Below are 19199 nucleotides of genomic sequence, written 5' to 3'. Positions count from 1 at the left end.
CATATATTAATAGATTTGCCTTAATCTTTTGGTAGCTGCATAATATTTATAGTATGACTGTTATCTGTTTTATTTTTATATTAAATGTTTTATTTAAATGTTTAAAATGTTATTTAAATATTTTATTTAAAATGTTTATTTAACCATTTTATTTTGTAGTAATTTTAGATTTACAGAAAAGTTGCAAAGAGTACAGAGGGTTCTTTTATTTCCCTTACCCATTTTCCTCCAATACTAACATAACCATGGCATACTTATCAAAAATAAGAAACTAACATTGGTACATTATTAGTAAGTAAACTTTATACAGATTTCACCAGTTTTTCCTCTACTGCTCTTTTCTGTTCAAGGACACAATCTAGGATACCATATTGCATTTAGTATTATCCATTTTGAAATGTTTAATTTTTTTCCATACTTACTATAATAGGCAAAAAAATATCCATAGTAGAAAATTCAAAAAGTAAAAAGGGTATACAGTACAAAATCAATCTCCTTCCCTCCCTATTTTCCTTGCATGTATAAGCATTGACTACCCACCCAACACAGAAAGTAGCCCATTGAACATGCCACTGTTTAATAATAAATATAAGAAGAGAGAGTTGGACCAGCTGTCCCAGAAGTAGCACTCTTTTCTTTAACAGTGTTGGTCCAGCATATAGATACCTTACCTCCCAAGAGTGAATGAGGAGTCTTTGGCTCCTAATAGAGCCTTGCACAAGGCATTGAATCATGTGATGTATTATGTGACAATGATTTGTAAGTATATATAGCACACTAGTTGTACAACAACTAGTTGTTATAGCACACTAGTTGTCTTTAGGGTGTGGGAATGCTAAGGCAGTGGCCAGGCAGGACAGAAGAGCCTGTTGGCCTGTTAACTCTACCTTTCTGACTCAGGCTATCCTTGGTTGACAGGTTTGTCTCAGAGTCAGAGTTATCTGTGGCTGTGCAAAGCTTCCTCCTGTCTCTGCAGGACCAGGGCGAGCGCCCCCCACTGGTGGTCTTCAGAGCCTCCATCTATCTTCTTGCAATTTGCCAGGACAAAGATAATGCACTAGATGAGGTATGGACCACAATGCCTGGGGCTCCTCCTCCTGCACCTTTTTACATTGATGTTCCTTGGAAGACCATGATGATATATGTATAGACAAGGGGAGGGGGATAGAAGAGAGAGACAGAGTGGGTGATAGGGGAGCAGAGAAGAGTAGAATACTGGCAAAACAGACTCTCTGTGGTTTAGCTAATTCTCTACAATCCTAGGAGGTGGAGATTTTTTTTTTTTTAATTTATTTTTTTTCTCCTTGGCATGGTTAGGGAAAGATTATTTAAATTTTACAAATAAGAAAATTGAGACTGAGGTTAAAGTAACTTTCTCTAGGTCACACAGTTAATTGATGGGGGAGTCAGGATTCCAACTCAGACCTGACTGACTCCCAAGGCTCATTCTTTGGTATCACCTCTGGTTTGTGCAGGAGGAGAGAGCTGTGTGAGGTATTATATCTCTTTCTGGAAATGGTTTATCAAACAAAGTGGCTTGCTGGGACCCAGATAATTGTTAATCAGGATGATCTTGGATCTCTTTGATAGTGGTTGAATGTGTACAAGTTTTCTCTCTCCAGTTTCTTTATAAATTCTTGGGGACCAAGGTTATGTCTGATTCATCACCAAACCTCTTACCTATTTCACAGAAGATTGCTGTGGGGGGGTTGAAAGGGTATGAAATTTGTACACAGGTGGGGAAAGATTTTTTTTTTTTTTTTTTTTTACAGAGTCTCGCTTTGTTGTCCAGGCTAGAGTGAGTGCCGTGGCGTCAGCCTAGCTCACAGCAACCTCAAACTCCTGGGCTCGAGCGATCCTTCTGCCTCAGCCTCCCGAGTAGCTGGGACTACAGGCATGAGCCACCATGCCCGGCTAATTTTTTCTATATATATCAGTTGGCCAATTAATTTCTTTCTATTTATAGTAGAGATGGGGTCTCGCTCTTGCTCAGGCTGGTTTTTTTTTTTTTTTGAGACAGAGTCTCACTTTGTTGCCCAGGCTAGAGTGAGTGCCGTGGCGTTAGCCTAGCTCACAGCAACCTCAATCTCCTGGGCTTGAGTGATCCTTCTGCCTCAGCCTCCCGAGTAGCTGGGACTACAGGCATGCGCCACCATGCCCGGCTAATTTTTTATATATATATCAGTTGGCCAATTAATTTCTTTCTATTTATAGTAGAGACGGGGTCTCGCTCTTGCTCAGGCTGGTTTTGAACTCCTGACCTTGAGCAATCCGCCCGCCTCGGCCTCCCAAGAGCTAGGATTACAGGCGTGAGCCACAGTGCCCGGCCCTCAGGCTGGTTTTGAACTCCTGACCTTGAGCAATCCGCCCGCCTCGGCCTCCCAAGAGCTAGGATTACAGGCGTGAGCCACCTCGCCCGGCCTGGGAAAGATTTTTCATACAGAGTTTAGGATACACACAAGTAAAAGTTTATTTTTCTGAGAAAGAGACAGATAGAGAGAGTGAAAGAGAGAGAGGGAGTGGCCACAGCACATTAATGGAGTAGAAATGCTGGGCCCTGAGAAAAAGCTGCTTGGAGTTTTAAAAGGTAAAAATGCTCCCCCCCACACCCTTAGCAGACTGACAACAGAAGCAGCAGTGAAGCTGTTGCAAGTATTCTTTTCTTTCTTTCTTTGTGAGGCTGGCTTATCTGAGTCCTTAGAATCTGGTTCGGGGAGGAACTGAGGACCTTTGACCTCTGCCAAAACAGCTTCCTTCCTGCCTTGATGCTATCTGTGAATGCTCTTTGTGTAGAAGCAGAGTGACCTTGAAAACATGCATTGTGCATGCATGTCCTGAAAGGCAGGACTCCTGGTTCACATTCTGGTTCTGCCACTAATGTTCTGGACATCCTTGAGGGGGTCTCCTTCCCTATCTGGGCCTGGACATGTCATCCAGAAGTTAACGGGTTAGGCCAGAGTCATCTCTGAGATCTCTTTTGATGCTCACAGTCTTTGAGCCTTTGTGGGAAGCAGTGGGGAAGATGGACTGGTGTGTGTGTGTGGGGGGGGGGGGTGTTTGAGGACCCCTAACAGCTGGAGTGTGGGTATCTCTGTAGGGATCGACATTTCAGAGTGTCAGGCCCTACCCACCCCTGGAAGCTCTTCCTTTTCAGCAACTTCACTCCAGTTTGATCAGCATTTCCTAAGCCCTTGAACACTATTCAATACACGTGATTTTTTTATTTGCTTCTCAACATTGTAGCAACCCAACCAACATGGACTGACCACTTGATGAGAGCTAGGTGCCATGTGGGGCCATGTCGGGTTTGGGATCAATCAAACAAATTCCCTGCCCTCAGAGAGCACCAGTTTGTCAGGAGAGACAAAAAGATCTCCTACAAGGCAGGTAGCTACAGCAATGAGTGCTTTTCTAGAGGTGGAGGACTGGCCAAGAGCTACCAAAGCTCATGGGGAAAGAGATTGCATCTGCTTCTGGCATCAGGAGTCTTCATGGAGGAGATGGTGGAAAAAGGGAGAACTTTGAAGCTGAGAGTAGAGCATGATTTAAGATATGGAAGTGGGAAGTTGCCCAGTCTATCCATTAAAGGAAAGAAGCCTAGTTTAATGTGCTTAGCTAAGTCATATGGTAGACAGAGTGGGGAGAAGCGGAAAAGGTAGACTTAAGTCTTCAATAACATGTTTGAAAATGAAATTTAAAAAACAACTCCATTTATAATAGCATCAAGAAATTAAACACTTAGGATTAAAGTTAGGAGAAAAGTATAAGGACTTATACAGTGAAAATTTCAAGCATCACTGGCCAGGCATTGTGTCTCACGCCTATAATCCTAGCACTCGGGAGACAGAAGCAGGAGGATCACTTGAGCTCAGGAGTTCGAGACCAGATTGAGCAAGAGTGAGACCCTATCTCTACTAAAAATAGAAAAATTAGCCGGGCATGGTAGCATGCACCTGTAGTCGCAGCTACTCCGGAGGCTGAGGGAGGAGGATCGCTTAAGCCCAGGAGTTTGAGGTTGCAGTGAGTACTGCAACCACTGCATTCTACCCACAATGACAGAGTGAGACTCTGTCTCAAAAAATTTTTTAAGGCCGGTGCAGTGGCTCACACCTGTAATTCTAGCACTCTGGAAGGCCAAGGCAGGCAGATCATTTGAGCTCAGGAGTTTGAGACCAGCCTGAGCAAGAGCGAGACCCCATCTCTACTTAAAAACTAGAAAGAAATGGCCAGGCGCGGTGGCTCATGCCTGTAATCCTAGCACTCTGGGAGGCCAAGGCGGATGGAGTGCTCGAGGTTGGGAGTTCGAAACCATCCTGAGCGAGACCCCGGCTCTACTAAAAATAGAAAGAAATTAATTGACCAACTAAAAATATATATATAAAAAATTAGCCGGGCATGGTGGTGCATGTCTGTAGTCCTAGCCACTTGGGAGGCTGAGGCAGGAGGATCGCTTGAGCCCAGGAGTTTGAGGTTGCTGTGAGCTAGGCTGACGCCACGGCACTCACTCTAGACAAAAGTGAGACTCTGTCTCAAAAAAAAAAAAAAAACAACTAGAAAGAAATTATCTGGACACTAAAACTATATAGAAAAAATTAGCCAGCCATGGTGGCGCATGCCTGTAATCCCAGCTACTTGGGAAGTTGAGGCAGGAGGATCATTTAAGCCCAGGAGTTTGAGGTTGCCGTGAGCTAGGCTGATGCCACGGCACTCTAGCCGGGGCAACAGAGCGAGACTCTGTCTCAAAAAAAAAAAATTTTTTTTTAAATCACTGTTTTTGTTTAATTTTTTAAAAATTAAAGATCTAAATAAACACATCTGTGTTCATGAATTAGAAGACTTAATAGTATTAAAATGGCAATGCTCTCTTAATTTATCTATAGTTTCAATGCAATCCCTATCAAAACCCCAGCTGTGCTTATTTGCAGAAATAGACAAGCTGATCCTAAAACTCATATGAAATGCAAAGGACCCAAAATAGCCAAAAAAATCTTTAAAAAGAACAAAGTTGGAGGAGGATGCATATTTCTTGATTTCAAAACTTACTAAAAAGCTAGAGTAATCAAGATAGTATACAAATGTTTAGGTTACGTAAAAAAAAAAAAAAAAAAAAAAAAAAGATAGTGTGGTACTGCCATAAAGGTAGACACATAGATCAACGGCATAGAAAGTCTAGAAATAAATCCATGTATTTATAGTCAATTAACTTTTTGATAAGGATGCCAAAACAATTCAATGGAGGAAGAATAGTCTTTTCAACAAATTTGCAGGGACAATTGAATATCCACATGTAAAAGAATGAAGTTGGACTCTTACTTCATACCATACACAAAAATGAACTCAAAATGGATCAAATACCTAAATGAATGAGACAACACTATAAAACTCTTAGGAATTTGAACATTGTTATATGTGCAATGGGAAGAGGATGGTTTTTGAGGGTTAATAGATGATTGAGCACACCTCTCCTTTACCCTTCTGTGCCGGGCCCTGTGCTAGGAGCATGGATTAATCTGCCACAGTCCCTACCTGCAAGCAGCTTTCAGTCTAGTGTGGAAGGTAGACATGCACACTGACAATTACAAGCCACTGTGGGAGCTGGGGTTCTCAACCTTAGCACTATTAACATTTTGCACCAGATAATTTTCTGTGGGAAGCTTTCCTCTGCATTGTAGGATATTTAGCAGCATCCCTGCTCTCTCCCTACTAGATGCCGGTAGCATACCCCAGTCAAGATAATCAAAATGTCTCCAGACTTTACTAAATATCCCATGGGGAGAAAAATCACCCCCAATTGAGAACTACTGTTACCATGTAGGCACAGTGGGGTTTTCTCACTACAGTGCCTTGGGATGAGTCAGTGAAGCTGTCTTGGAATGCTGAGATGCCAGTACATCTTTCCCAGTCATGACTTGGCTATGTTGGGTTTTCTTGGGCCTTCTGCAAGGTATATTTATCTCCTTTTTTTTTTTGCCTCCAGGCTGTGGTCAGTGCAATCAGAAAATTCCTAGAGGGCATCCCGGACCTGCGCCTGGTCTATACCCATCACCCCCTCCTGCTCAGGTTCTTCCTGTCATATCCAGAGCTAATGAGTAGGTTTGGACACCATGTCCTGGAACTTTGGTTCTCCTGGGAAGACTGCAGCTATGAGGAACTGGATGATGCCCCCTCTGCTGGGCAGCCTACCCTTCCTACCGGCTTAGCAGCCTTATTTCAGATGCTCAGAAGCAGCCCCAGCATCCTGCTCATTTTGCTAGTAGGTGCCCACTCGTTCATTTCTGCATTTGGAGATGGTGGCCTTCTCTCTCTGGGAGCTGGTATACTGAGGTCAGGAGGCAGCCCCCACTGCATCTGCTGCCTCTGCACTTATCACTGTCGCCGTGTGAGTGGGAGGCTTTTTCTGCTGCCTAGTTTCTAGCTGTACCCTTTCCTAAGTCTGATGGAAGTCTACCCACTGAGAGACATGTGGCTCTCTTCCCACCAGAGGATCTAACGATAAAATGTGGATCTCAGTCACTATTTGTTCTCACCTCCCTGTCCTCTCTCAGGCAGATTCTGCTAACAAGGGTTTAACGTCAAAGAGACCCCCAGGGCATGTAGATGGAGATGTCTGATTGCAGAGGGACTCTGCCTTTTTTCTGCAGTGACTCACTCACATGGTAATATTACGCATGCAGCTCACTTCCTCAGGCATACCTAGAATTGTCAGAAACCTCAATACCTTTTTTTTTTTTGAGACACAGTCTCACTTTGTTGCCCAGGCTAGAGTGAGTGACATGGCGTCAGCCTAGCTCACAGCAACCTCAAACTCCTGGGCTCAAGCGATCCTGCTGCCTCAGCCTCCTGAGTAGCTGGGACTACAGGCATGCACCACCATGCCCGGCTAATTTTTTCTATATATATTAGTTGGCCAATTAATTTCTTTCTATTTATAGTAGAGACGGGGTCTCGCTCTTGTTCAGGCTGGTTTCGAACTCCTGACCTTGAGCACTCCGTCCGCCTTGGCCTCCCAGAGAGCTAGGATTACAGGCATGAGCCACCACTACCGGCCTCTCCATACTTTTTAATGAAGTAAGATATTACTATAATTCCTATCAATTTACTAATTTACATCAATTAGGTGAGGTAAACTGCCTATTATCTGCAATTTCTAACACACTGGCTTTAACTCTACCTTTTCTCCCTTCCACTCAGGAAATCACATTGAAAAACAAATTAGTGAGAGTGACATTATCATAGAAGTAACTGCTATAATTTATGTATTTTTTAAAAGAAAATTATTTGTACATTGGACACTTCGTATTTAGTCAGAGATTATTACTAGCAGGTCCTAAATTGATTGCAACACACCAGCTGGAGACACTTGATTTAGAATCACTGCCTTCAATGCTACTCAGCACTCCCCGTCCAAGGAGGACAACACAGCCCATTAGAGAAGAGTGAGGATCCTCTGATGTTCTTATCATAAACAAACATGATTTTCTGACTTTATTGGAGTGAGTATGGTAACAGTAACACCTGCATGTTGTATGTCACACATCCTTTGGCATCTATAACTGCCCACATTCACACATGCTAGCACACACACATGCTCCTACAAACACATGCATGCACATGATTCCCACTCTTCACCTCCCACCTGAGATCTGCTGTCTTATGAATTGACATATATGTTGTCTTGATGGGGGCTGTGTTCATGCTTTAGCTCAAATTCTTCATTGGAAGAAGAAAGAAGAAGGAATGGGTTAAAAATAAAATATTCATGCAGGGCCGGGCGTGGTGGCTCACGCCTGTAATCCTAGCACTTTGGGAGGCCGAGGCGGGCGGATTGCTCAAGGTCAGGAGTTCGAAACCAGCCTGAGCGAGACCCCGTCTCTACCAAAAATAGAAAGAAATTAATTGACCAACTAAAAAATATATATACAAAAAATTAGCCGGGCATGGTGGCGCATGCCTGTAGTCCCAGCTACTTGGGAGGCTGAGGCAGTAGGATCGCTGAGCCCCGGAGATTGAGGTTGCTGTGAGCCAGGCCGACGCCACGGCACTCACTCTAGCCTGGGCAACAAAGTGAGACTCTGTCTCAAAAAAAAAAAAAATAAAAAAATAAAATATTCATGCATAGGAAAAGAGGGCAAGATGGGATGCCAAGGAGTATAGCAATGAACAGAACTAAGATATTAGGTTTGCTGGCTGGGCTTGGTGGCTTATGCCTGTAATCTTAGCACTCTGGGAGGCAGAGACGGGAGGATCACTTGAGGTTAGGAGTTGAAGATATTAGGTTTGCTTTGCCAGATGAAGTATTCAGGGTCAGTTCTTCACACAGAGTAGGAACTTTTAAATATTTCTGACCCATTGAATTAGCAGTATGGACAGATCTAAATCATTCTTTCAAAAGAAAAAAAAAAGAATTCAGATCCTCTGAAAGAGATACTAAGGATAGTACAGTCATGCATTACTTAATGACAGGGATATATTTTGAGAAATGAGTCATTAGGTGACTTTGTCGTTATGTGAACATATCATAGAGGGTACTTAGGCACTCCTAGATGGTATAGCCTCCTACACACCTAGGCTAGATGTTATGGTCTAGTTATCCTGGGTTACAAACCTGTACAGCATGTTACTGTATTGAATATTGTAGGCGAATGTAACGCAATGGTAAGTATTTGTGTATCTAAACATATTTAAACATAGAAAAGGTATGGTAAAAATATGGTATTATAGAGCCAGTTGTGGTGGTGTGTGCTTATAGTTCCAGCTGCAGGAGAGACTGAGGTGGGAGAATCACTTGAAGCCAGGAGTTTGAGGCTGCAGTGAGCTATGATCATGCCTGTGAATAGTCACTGCACTCTTGCCTGGACAACATAGTAAGACCTTGTCTGTAAAAAAAAACAAAGTAGTATTATAATCTTATGGGACTACTGTCATATATGCAGTCTATCATTGAACAAAACATTACATGATGTATAACTATATCTTATTTTTTTCTCCTTCCTTCCTTTCTTCCTTCCTTCCCTTTCTTTTCTTTCTTTTCTTCCTTTCTTCTTCCCTTCCCTTCCCTTCCCTTCCCTTCCCTTCCCTTCCCTTCCCTTCCCTTCCCTTCCCTTCCCTTCCCTTCCCTTCCCTTCCCTTCCCTTCCCTTCCCTTCCCTTCCCTTCCCTTTCCCTCCCTCCCTCCTCCCTCTCTCCCCCCTCCCCCCCTCCTTCCCTTCCTTCCTTCCTTCCTTCCGTCTCACTATGTTGCCCAGGCTAGAGTGCAGTGGTGTCATCATACTCCTGGACTCAAGTGATCCTCCTGCCTTGGCCTCCTGAGTAGCTGGGATTACACGCACGCACCCCCACACCTGGCTAATTTTTCTACTTTTTGTAGAGATGGGGTCTTGCTATGTTGCTCAGGCTGGTCTCAAACTCCTGACCTCAAGCGATCCTCCCTGCTTCGGATTACAGGCATGAGCCACTGTAGCCAGCCCATTTTTAAACAGACAAAATATAGGTTTAGAGAGACTGATCGTGGTCACAAGAGTTGGGATTAAAACCCAGATTTTTAAATTTTTTTTTTTATTTTTGTACACATTACTAAATATTCACTGTCTTTCTCTGCTTCTCATTCTCTGCAAGCGGGTAACACCCCCCAGGTAAGCCCTCTGCATACAGGCCGACAACCCCCCACATGAGCCCTCTGCACACGGCCCAACACCCCCTGTGAGCCCTCTGCACATGGCTGACACCTCCACATGAGCCCTGAAAACCCAGATTTTGACTTCCTATCTAATGTTCTTTCTAGTAAACCAAGGTGACTCTCACAACAAGAGAGAAACCAACCCTGATTCAGTGTTCCATCGAATGAGAGAGTTCTGTCCTAGGCTGTCTTTTCACTCAGTCTATTTTCCCTGGGATATCTCATTCATACCCATGGCTTTGGTTGCCTCCTGCCTATATGTTGATGACTCAAATCTCTGCCACCACCCCTGACCTCTCTGCTGAGCCCATGAAGCCAACCATCTATTTTACATTTCTGTTTAAAATGAGCTCATTATCTCCTCTCCCAAGATCCCTTTCTCAGTCTGGGTCCTTCTAGGGTGAAGATCCCTCCCTAGCTGAAGGCTGTACTAGCTTCAAAGAACATAAGTACTTAAAAGAAGCAAACCAATGAGAAAGTGAATCTCATGAGACCAAATCCTTGGAGAGTCCATGTCCCAGGGAAGATGAAGTGGGTGCCTTACCCTTTATCCTAGTGACCCAGTCCTTGTCCTTGAATGTGCACCATCCTCTTCATGTCTCCTTTCTAGAGCAGGTGGGGTTAGGTAGAGGGGAGCTTTATGCTTCACCTGGCCTAGAGCTTAATAGGTAGGAGCTGCCTTCAGGGTTGGGTGCTACATAGAGGGCTAGGGAGATAGAGGCTTCTTTGAACTTCAGTTTCCCCACCTGTACAATGGAGATAACATGAGGGTAGATGAGATAGTATGTAGGAACACTCTTGGTATGCTGCACACAGTAGGCTGTCATTCACTGATCATTGACTTTTACTCTGAACTAGATAAAGAAAGTTCATCTCAGAGAGGATGTTTGAATTACCCAAGGTCATATGGCTAATAAAGGTCATGGCCATGACTGAACCCAGAGTTAATAAGTGTTTCACTAAATTAGATCCTAGAGACATCAGTGGTAAAAAAGAACACAAGGAACAACTTTATTGTCTGTTCAAATATATAATTCGTGCATTTCTCCCTAGTATCTAGCCACAGGAGGGGAAAAGAGTCTAAAAATATGTGTTGGTACCAATTTCTGTTTTTGATATGGGTAATTAACAGCTGAAAACAAAGCTGTTAATTGCCACTCTTATCAATGGGTGGTCTTTCATGTAGGTTGTTTAGATGTGAAAAACGGTGATGTCACAAAAGCTCTGTTTGTTCCCTGCTTGGCCAAGTCATCCTGGTCGGTCCATTCCCAGACAGTTCTGGACAGCTCTAGGCAGCAGAACCTACAGAGTGGGCCATGGTTCTGCCCAGAGCCTTTTCACTGGCCTACGTGGTAGGGTGCACACCTTCCCCCAGCATTTACCATGGCCACCAAAAGCTGCCTAGCCCCTTTCCTTTTAGACCTTTAAAATTCATTAACCCTGGCTGGGCACAGTGGCTCACGCCTGTAATCCTAGCACTCTGGGAGGCCAAGGAGGGCCAATCATTTGAGCTCAGGAGTTCAAAACCAGCCTGAGCAAGATTGAGACCCCGTCTCTACCAAAAATAGAAAAAATTAGCCAGGCATGATGGCACATGCCTGTAGTCCCAGCTACTCAAGAGGCTGAGGCAGGATGATCACTTGAGCCCAGGAGTTTGAGGTTGCTGTGAGCTAAGCTGACGCCACAGCACTCTAGCCTGGGATACAGAATGAGACTGTCTCAAATAAATAAATAAGTAAATAAATGAAATTCATTAACCTAGATTTGTTTATTTTTATTTTATTTATTTTTTATTTTTATTTTTTTTGAGACAGAGTCTTGCTTTGTTGCCCAGGCTAGAGTGAGTGCCGTGGTGTCAGCCTAGCTCACAGCAACCTCAAACTCCTAGGCTCAAACAATCCTCCTGCCTCAGCCTCCCGAGTAGCTGGGACTACAGGCATTGTGCCACCATGCCTGGCTAATTTTTTCTATATATGTTAGTTGGCCAATTAATTTCTTTCTATTTATAGTAGAGACGGGGTCTTGCTCTTGCTCAGGCTGGTTTCGAACTCCTGACCTCGAGCAATCGGCCCGCCTCAGCCTCCCAGAGTGCTAGGATTATAGGCGTGAGCCACCGTGCCTGGCCCTGTTTTTATTTTTGAGGTAGGGTCTTGCTCTCTTTTCTGGGCTAGAGTGTAGTGGCATCATCATAGCTCATTGCAACCTGAAACTCCTGGGCTCCAGCAATTCTCCCACCTCATCCTCCTAAGTAGCTGGGACTATAGGTGTGCACCACCACACCAGCTAATTTGGGGGTTTTTTTTGTTGTTGTTGTTTGTTTGTTTTTTGTAGAGATGGGGTCTTGCTGTGTTGCTCAGGCTAGTCTCAAACTCCTGGCCTCAAGTGATTCTCCTGCCTTGGCCTCCCCACGTGCTAGGATTACAACCATGGGCCACCATGCCTGTCCCATTAACCTAGATTTCTGAGGGACAAGCACTGTGACAATAGGGCAGTAATGTGTTGGTGAAGGAAAGGGACCAGGAAACTGGTTTGGCCTTGGGCTCTGTGACCTTGAGCAAATTGTACCTCTCCTCTGGGCTTTAGCTTCTTACTCTGTAAAGTAAAAGAGTTGAACAAAATGATCTAGATTCTCTGTAGCCCTCCCATTGTGTGGTCCTTTCTTTCCCGAGATGTTTTCTGAGTTCCTACAAGGTCACAAAGATGAGGTAGGACTCATCCCTCCCCTTCATTAACTCACAGTGTAGTAGAAACTCATCCCTCCCCTTCATTAACTCACAGTGTAGTAGAATTTACAACTCCATACTTTCTTTTTATTTTTGTAGAGACGGGGGTCTCACTCTTGCTCAGGCTGGTCTCGAACTCCTGAGCTAAAACGATCCGCCCTCCTCGGCCTCTCAGAGTGCTAGGATTACAGGCATGAGCCACTGCTCCTGGCCTACAACTCCATCCTTTCTTGATAGGCAGCCTGACTAATCTGCCCCAGATTTCTCATTTGAAAAATTGAAGTGACACCTACCTGGCAGAGTTATTGTGAAGACATAAATAATGTTATAAACAAATACTGATAAACAGCATAGTACCTGACATTACTAGGCCCTGAGTAGGTTTTTTTGTTGTCGTTATTGTTGTTTTGAGACAGAGTCTCACTCTATTGCCCAGGCTGGAGTGCAGTGGTGTCATCATAGCTCACTGCAGCCTCATTTCCTGGGCTCAAGCGATCCTCCTGCCTGAGCCTCCAGAGTAGCTGGAACTACAGGCATACACCAGCATGCCCAGCTAATTTTTTGAAAATTGTTTGTAGAGACAGAATCTCACCTATTGCCAGGCTGGTCTTGAACTCCTGGCCTCAAGCAATCCTCCTGCCTCTGTTTGCCAAAGTGCTAGGATTACAGGCATGAGCCACTGTACCTGGCCTGTTATTGTTATTATAGTTGTTTCTCCAGCAACTATGGAGGTCTGTAAAAAGCCCAGGTGCCTCTGTGCCCCCATCCCTCTGTCTGTGCCATGATCAGCACATCTGGATCTGTCTGGCCAAGTTCCCTGTGGCCATGTATCTCTGTGTGTCAGAATATGTCCTCCCCGGAGAAGGAGGGTGTATGTGACCTTGGATTCACAGCACCCCATCCTATCTGGCCCAGCATGTTAGTCTGTCCAAAGGAATTGGCTTATTTGAGCTGGTAGGTGCCAGAAGCTATCAGTGAGATAGCCTCTGGTGCAGTTTCTGACTGGTTTTGCCTTTACATATACTCATAAAATAACTCTAAAACAAAATAAAAAACAATGTTCTTTCCTATCTTCCAAACCCGTGGCCTTTACAGCTTGGGACAGAAATAGCCAGATGCCATGGCAGAGAAAGGGCCTGACCTGGTCCTCGCTTCCCTTCCTATGCCCTGAATCTGTCCTAGTCTATGCTCTCCCTGCCCTGTGACATTTCCCTCCCTCTTTCCGTCTCTTCTCCCTTAATGTACACTCAGATTCCCTGCCCTGAAAACAACCTCTTGACCCTAATACTTTCATTTGCAAGAGGGAGGCATCCTGGAAAGTAGGTAGAGCTTTGGGCTTGGAGTTAGGGGACCTACGTTCTATTCTGTCTGTACCACTTCCTGGCTTATGTGATCTTTGGCAAGTCATATAATCTCTTTGAGCCTCTGTTCCCTCCTGTTTGGGATGGATGTAACAGAATGGACCTATGCTACAGGATGGTTGTGAGGGTCAGTGTACCTTGCAGAGCCTTTGATACATCCTGGGTGCTAAGTGAGAGAGAGATTGCCTGGCTTTTGTAACACCATTATCCTTGGCACTTTCCTTGCCCCTCTATTCACTGTCACCTGTCCCTACGTGTGATGCCCTCTGAGCTCTGGCTTTCTCCTTTTCTGTTTAGGACCTCATCTATTCCAGCCCAGTAGACACAGCTCGCAAGGTACTGATCACCCTGAGGACCTTCCTGAGGAGGAACAAAGATGTCCAAGTGGCTGGTCTCATCCGAGGCCACTTCCTGCTGATCCTGCAGCATCTGCTGGTGGAACATGGGGCCTCCCCTTCAGAAGGTCAGTCTGCAGGTGCTGTGGGCACATTTGGCATGAAGGCCAGTGAAGAGGGGACATCTCTGCCTTGGTGAGGTCTGCTCCAGGAGAGAGAATTGGGGTTTTCTCTGCCAAAGAAAAGTCAGGCCACTGTGGCATCAAGCGAAACCTCCCCCTCCTTTCTCTCACTGGAGAGTGGGTGCACAACATGTTTGGTTTGGTGTGTGTGTGTGTGGTGTAAGTGTGTTTAATGTGAGTGGGTGTGTTTGATATATGTGTGCATGTCCCCACCCTATGCAGCATGTGCTCAGAGTCATTTGTCACAGAATGACAGGCCCCAGTGGGAAGAAGAAAGTGGGAACTCTGGGGGAGGCTGGGAGGTGGCAGCAGCCAGCAGGGACTGGGGAGGGAGGTGGATCAGTGATGTGTCGGAAGCTCCCAGTGAGAGCCAGGAGAATAGTTTCCAAATCTGGAATGGACTCCCTGGGTCAGAGAAACTTGATGTTTGATATGGTGTGAAGAGACTGAAAATTGGGATGGGTTTGTTTTTCCTATTTTTAGTGAGCCTGCATTTTTAAATTATTAATAAATTTCTAAGCAATCAGGAGAAAGTGGGAGGATATCTGTGACTCACTTGGTCCAGTTCTGACTGAGGACTAAGGGGGATTGAGGAGGTTAAGATATTAAGTTATATAATCTCTTTGAGCCTCTGTTCCCTCCTGTTTGGGATGGATGTAACAGAATGGACCTATGCCACAGGACGGTTGTGAGGGTCAGTGTACCTAGCAGAGCCTTTGGTACATGATGGGTGGTAAGTGAGAGATTACCTGGCTTTTTTAACACTGTCATCCTGGGCCCTGCGGGGACTGAAGACTGAGGGCGTTAAACAGTAGATTTAAGTGTGTCTAAAGGAGACGAGTTCTTTCTTTGCAGGGAAGGACCAGACATGTTTAACTGATAATACTGTTTAGGAACCATAAGATTTAGTGGAACACTAGTGGGAAGGCCATAGTATTGGATTCAGATTTGGGTTTAAGCTCTGGCCCTGTGTTTTATTCTGTTTGGGCTGTTATAACAGAAAACTATAGACTTGGTGACTTATAAACAATAGAATTTTACTTCTCAGTTCTTGGGGCTAGGAAATCCAAAATCAAGGTGCCAGTAGATTCAGTGTCTGGTGAAAGTACACTTCCTGGTTCATAGACGGCTGTCTTCTTACTGTGTTCTCACATCGCAGAAAGGGCAAGGGAGGGAGCTCTCTGGAGTCTCTTTTTTAAGAGCATTAATCCCATTCATGAGGGTCCCCATGACCCAATTCCCTTCCAAAGGCCTCACTTCCTAATACCATCACATTGGGGGTTAAGATTTCAACATATGACTTTTGGAGGGACACAAACATTCAGACCATAGCACCCTGCCACATGCTGGCTGTGGGACCTTGGAGAAGTTACTCAGCCTCTCTGAGCTTCAATTTCTTAAGTGCAAAATAGGAATAACAATCCATGCTTCACATATTTTTTAGTGGGATAAGTGAAATAACGAATTCCTGGTACCAATCCGTATCCGACACTCAGTATGTTAGTCACCCCATTCCTAATGAAGAAGGAAGTAGGGGTAAATCCCAAATAAACACCTGACCCCTTTGGAAATAGAGAACTCACATGCCCGATATTAAGGGATGTCCAGACGGGATGTCTGATATTTGGGTGATCTGAGCGTCACATTCCCTGACCAGCCCTCCTTGTCTTCACAGCCTCAAGGAACCTGCCACTGCTGCTGAGCCTCCTCTCCCTAGTGCAGCTGAGGAATGAGTCAGAGCAAGAACTGGACAGTATGGCCATGAAGCTCCTTCACCAAGGTGACTTGGCCACTGGAGACAGTGCCCAAGAGCCCAAGGCTGGGCATGCAGTGGGTACTCACTCAATAGTGCTGATGTTTTTACTTCTCTCCTTTCATCCTTTTGAAAGAAGCTGGTAGGTCAGTCTGCCCCTGGGGGCTTCTTGCTAAGGGACCTGTCAGAGCATCCTCTGCTTGTTCCTTGGTAGTGTTTGGGAGACAAAACAAAATCAGTGCGTGACAGGCACAGGCCAGGCTCTTGAGTCAGGAAGGTCTGGGTTTGACTCTCAGCTTCGTCATTAGCTGTGTGACATTGGGCAATCATCTATGAGCCTTAGGCTCTGCATAGGTAAAATAATAGCACTTCCATGACCTAGGGTTAAGACAGGTAATACTTACCTAGTAGATGGAGAATGCCACACAGTGCTTGGCTCACAGTAGGCCTTAAACAGATACTATATGTGTAGATTCCTTTTTCCTGGCACAAGGACAACTCTCCAGCTCATCCCACAATTGACTCAGATCTGATGATTTAGTTCACAGTTCTCTAGGCATCTTTTCTCCCCACATCCCAAACCTCATGGGATTTTTCATGGCTTATGAATATTGTCATCATTCATTGTGGTTATGATGAAGAAAAAAAAAAAAGAAAAAAATATATGAATATTGTCATCACTTCATAGGCAGCACCCCCAGGAAGATTTGCTGAGAGAAGGTTAAAATGAATTGGAAAAATGACACGTCTTCAGTGTCTGTGGCTCTCAGGTCCCCTGGCCACAGGGGAGGATAGGGTTCCCTCCCCTCCTGGAGCTCAGTCTTCCTCATGAGAAGATCAGTGTCAGACTCAGAAAGGGCCACTGGGGACAGACAGCAAGCCCTGCCTCAGCCTGGTGCTAGTCATCACCAGTCTCTCTGTCAGATCAAGGCTGACACTAAGCTGGAAGGGAGATCTGTGTGTGACACAGTCAGCCTTCACAGGGGCTTCTGGCAGGGAGGAATAACAGGCTGAAACCTATACATGAAATGTAATAGACATTTATATATAATCCTTGAGTATTCCTATTTGTGAGCACCAAGAAAAGAAGGCTGTGTTTTATGGGCAGAGGTACCAATACAATAGGAGGAGACATGCTTGTCCCGTGGACCAAAAACCAATTAGAAGTCAGAGTGTGATGTGCCTGCCAAAAAGGGAACGGACACTTAGGTAGGTTCCATACTAGAATGGGGGTAGAGAGACAGGGAATGGCAGTTCCCAGGAGGAAAGGGATATGTTTTATAGCTATCTACTCTACAGTATAATACTGCTCTGAGGAGGGATGGGGAGCACAGATGTTCTATAGCTGTTTACCCTACAGCAGCGGTCCCTGACTTTTTTGGCGTCAGGGACCATTTTCATGGAAGACAATTTTTCCATGGCCCGGGGGTGACAGGGGTGGTTTCAGGACAATTAAAGTGCATTACATTTATTGTGCACATTATTTCTATTATTATTACATTGTAATATATAATGAAATAATTATACAACTCTCCATAGGGGAGTTGGGGACCTCTGCTCTATCGAGTAGTGTTGCTCTCAGGAGGGATGCAGATGCAGATGTTCCATAGATGCCTACTGTGTCTACTCTACAGAGTAGTGCTGCTCTCAGGAGGGATGCGGATGCAGATGTTCCATAGATGCCTACTGTGTCTGCTCTACAGTGTAGTGCTGCTCTCAGGAGGGATGCGGATGCAGATGTTCCATAGATGCCTACTGTGTCTACTCTACAGAGTAGTGCTGCTCTCAGGAGGGATGCGGATGCAGATGTTCCATAGATGCCTACTGTGTCTACTCTACAGAGTAGTGCTGCTCTCAGGAGGGATGCGGATGCAGATGTTCCATAGATGCCTACTGTGTCCACTCTACAGTGTAACGCTGCTCTCAGGAGGGATGCGGATGCAGATGTTCCATAGATGCCTACTGTGTCTACTCTACAGAGTAGCGCTGCTCTCAGGAGGGATGCGGATGCAGATGTTCCATAGATGCCTACTGTGTCTGCTCTACAGAGTAGCGCTGCTCTCAGGAGGGATGTGGATGCAGATGTTCCATAGATGCCTACTGTGTCTACTCTACAGAGTAGTGCTGCTCTCAGGAGGGATGCGGATACAGATGTTCCATAGATGCCTACTGTGTCTGCTCTACAGAGTAGCGCTGCTCTCAGGAGGGATGCGGATGCAGATGTTCCATAGATGCCTACTGTGTCTACTCTACAGAGTAGTGCTGCTCTCAGGAGGGATGCGGATGCAGATGTTCCATAGATGCCTACTGTGTCTGCTCTACAGAGTAGCGCTGCTCTCAGGAGGGATGCGGATGCAGATGTTCCATAGATGCCTACTGTGTCTACTCTACAGAGTAGTGCTGCTCTCAGGAGGGATGCGGATACAGATGTTCCATAGATGCCTACTGTGTCTGCTCTACAGTGTAGTGCTGCTCTCAGGAGGGATGCGGATGCAGATGTTCCATAGATGCCTACTGTGTCTGCTCTACAGAGTAGCGCTGCTCTCAGGAGGGATGCGGATGCAGATGTTCCATAGATGCCTACTGTGTCTGCTCTACAGAGTAGCGCTGCTGTCAGGAGGGATGCGGATGCAGATGTTCCATAGATGCCTACTGTGTCTGCTCTACAGTGTAGTGCTGCTCTCAGGAGGGATGCGGATGCAGATGTTCCATAGATGCCTACTGTGTCTGCTCTACAGAGTAGCGCTGCTGTCAGGAGGGATGCGGATGCAGATGTTCCATAGATGCCTACTGTGTCTGCTCTACAGTGTAGTGCTGCTCTCAGGAGGGATGCGGATGCAGTGGTTCCATAGATGCCTACTGTGTCTGCTCTACAGAGTAGGGCTGCTCTCAGGAGGGATGTGGATGCAGATGTTCCATAGATGCCTACTGTGTCCGCTCTACAGTGTAGCGCTGCTCTCAGGAGGGATGCTGATGCAGATGTTCCATAGATGCCTACTGTGTCTGCTCTACAGAGTAGCACTGCTCTCAGGAGGGATGGTGGAGGCAGAATCAGCATCTAATCTTGCCTTGAGAGGTTAAGTAGGGCTTCAAGGGGGACGTGAACTTTGAGCTGAATCTTGATTGCTGACTAGGAGTTGAGAAGTTAGCCAAACAAGATGATGTGAGAG

The 19199-nt window shown here is 45.3% G+C and overlaps 1 protein-coding gene across 1 annotated transcript in view; it reads left to right on the top strand.

Annotated features, from left to right (window-relative positions):
- Positions 1-19199, top strand: part of MEI1 (meiotic double-stranded break formation protein 1) — a 76177-nt gene that overhangs the window by 39128 nt on the left and 17850 nt on the right. The window contains exons 20-23 of the mRNA XM_076007829.1: positions 919-1066; positions 5978-6253; positions 14057-14222; positions 15952-16056. Coding sequence (XP_075863944.1) covers positions 919-1066; positions 5978-6253; positions 14057-14222; positions 15952-16056 — 695 coding nt within the window. The remainder of the gene's footprint in view (positions 1-918; positions 1067-5977; positions 6254-14056; positions 14223-15951; positions 16057-19199) is intronic.

Source organism: Microcebus murinus, chromosome 10 (assembly GCF_040939455.1).
Source record: "Microcebus murinus isolate Inina chromosome 10, M.murinus_Inina_mat1.0, whole genome shotgun sequence".
NCBI lineage: Eukaryota > Metazoa > Chordata > Mammalia > Primates > Cheirogaleidae > Microcebus > Microcebus murinus.
The sequence above is the reverse complement of the archived record's forward strand: the minus strand, read 5'-3'. Positions and strand labels throughout refer to the sequence as shown.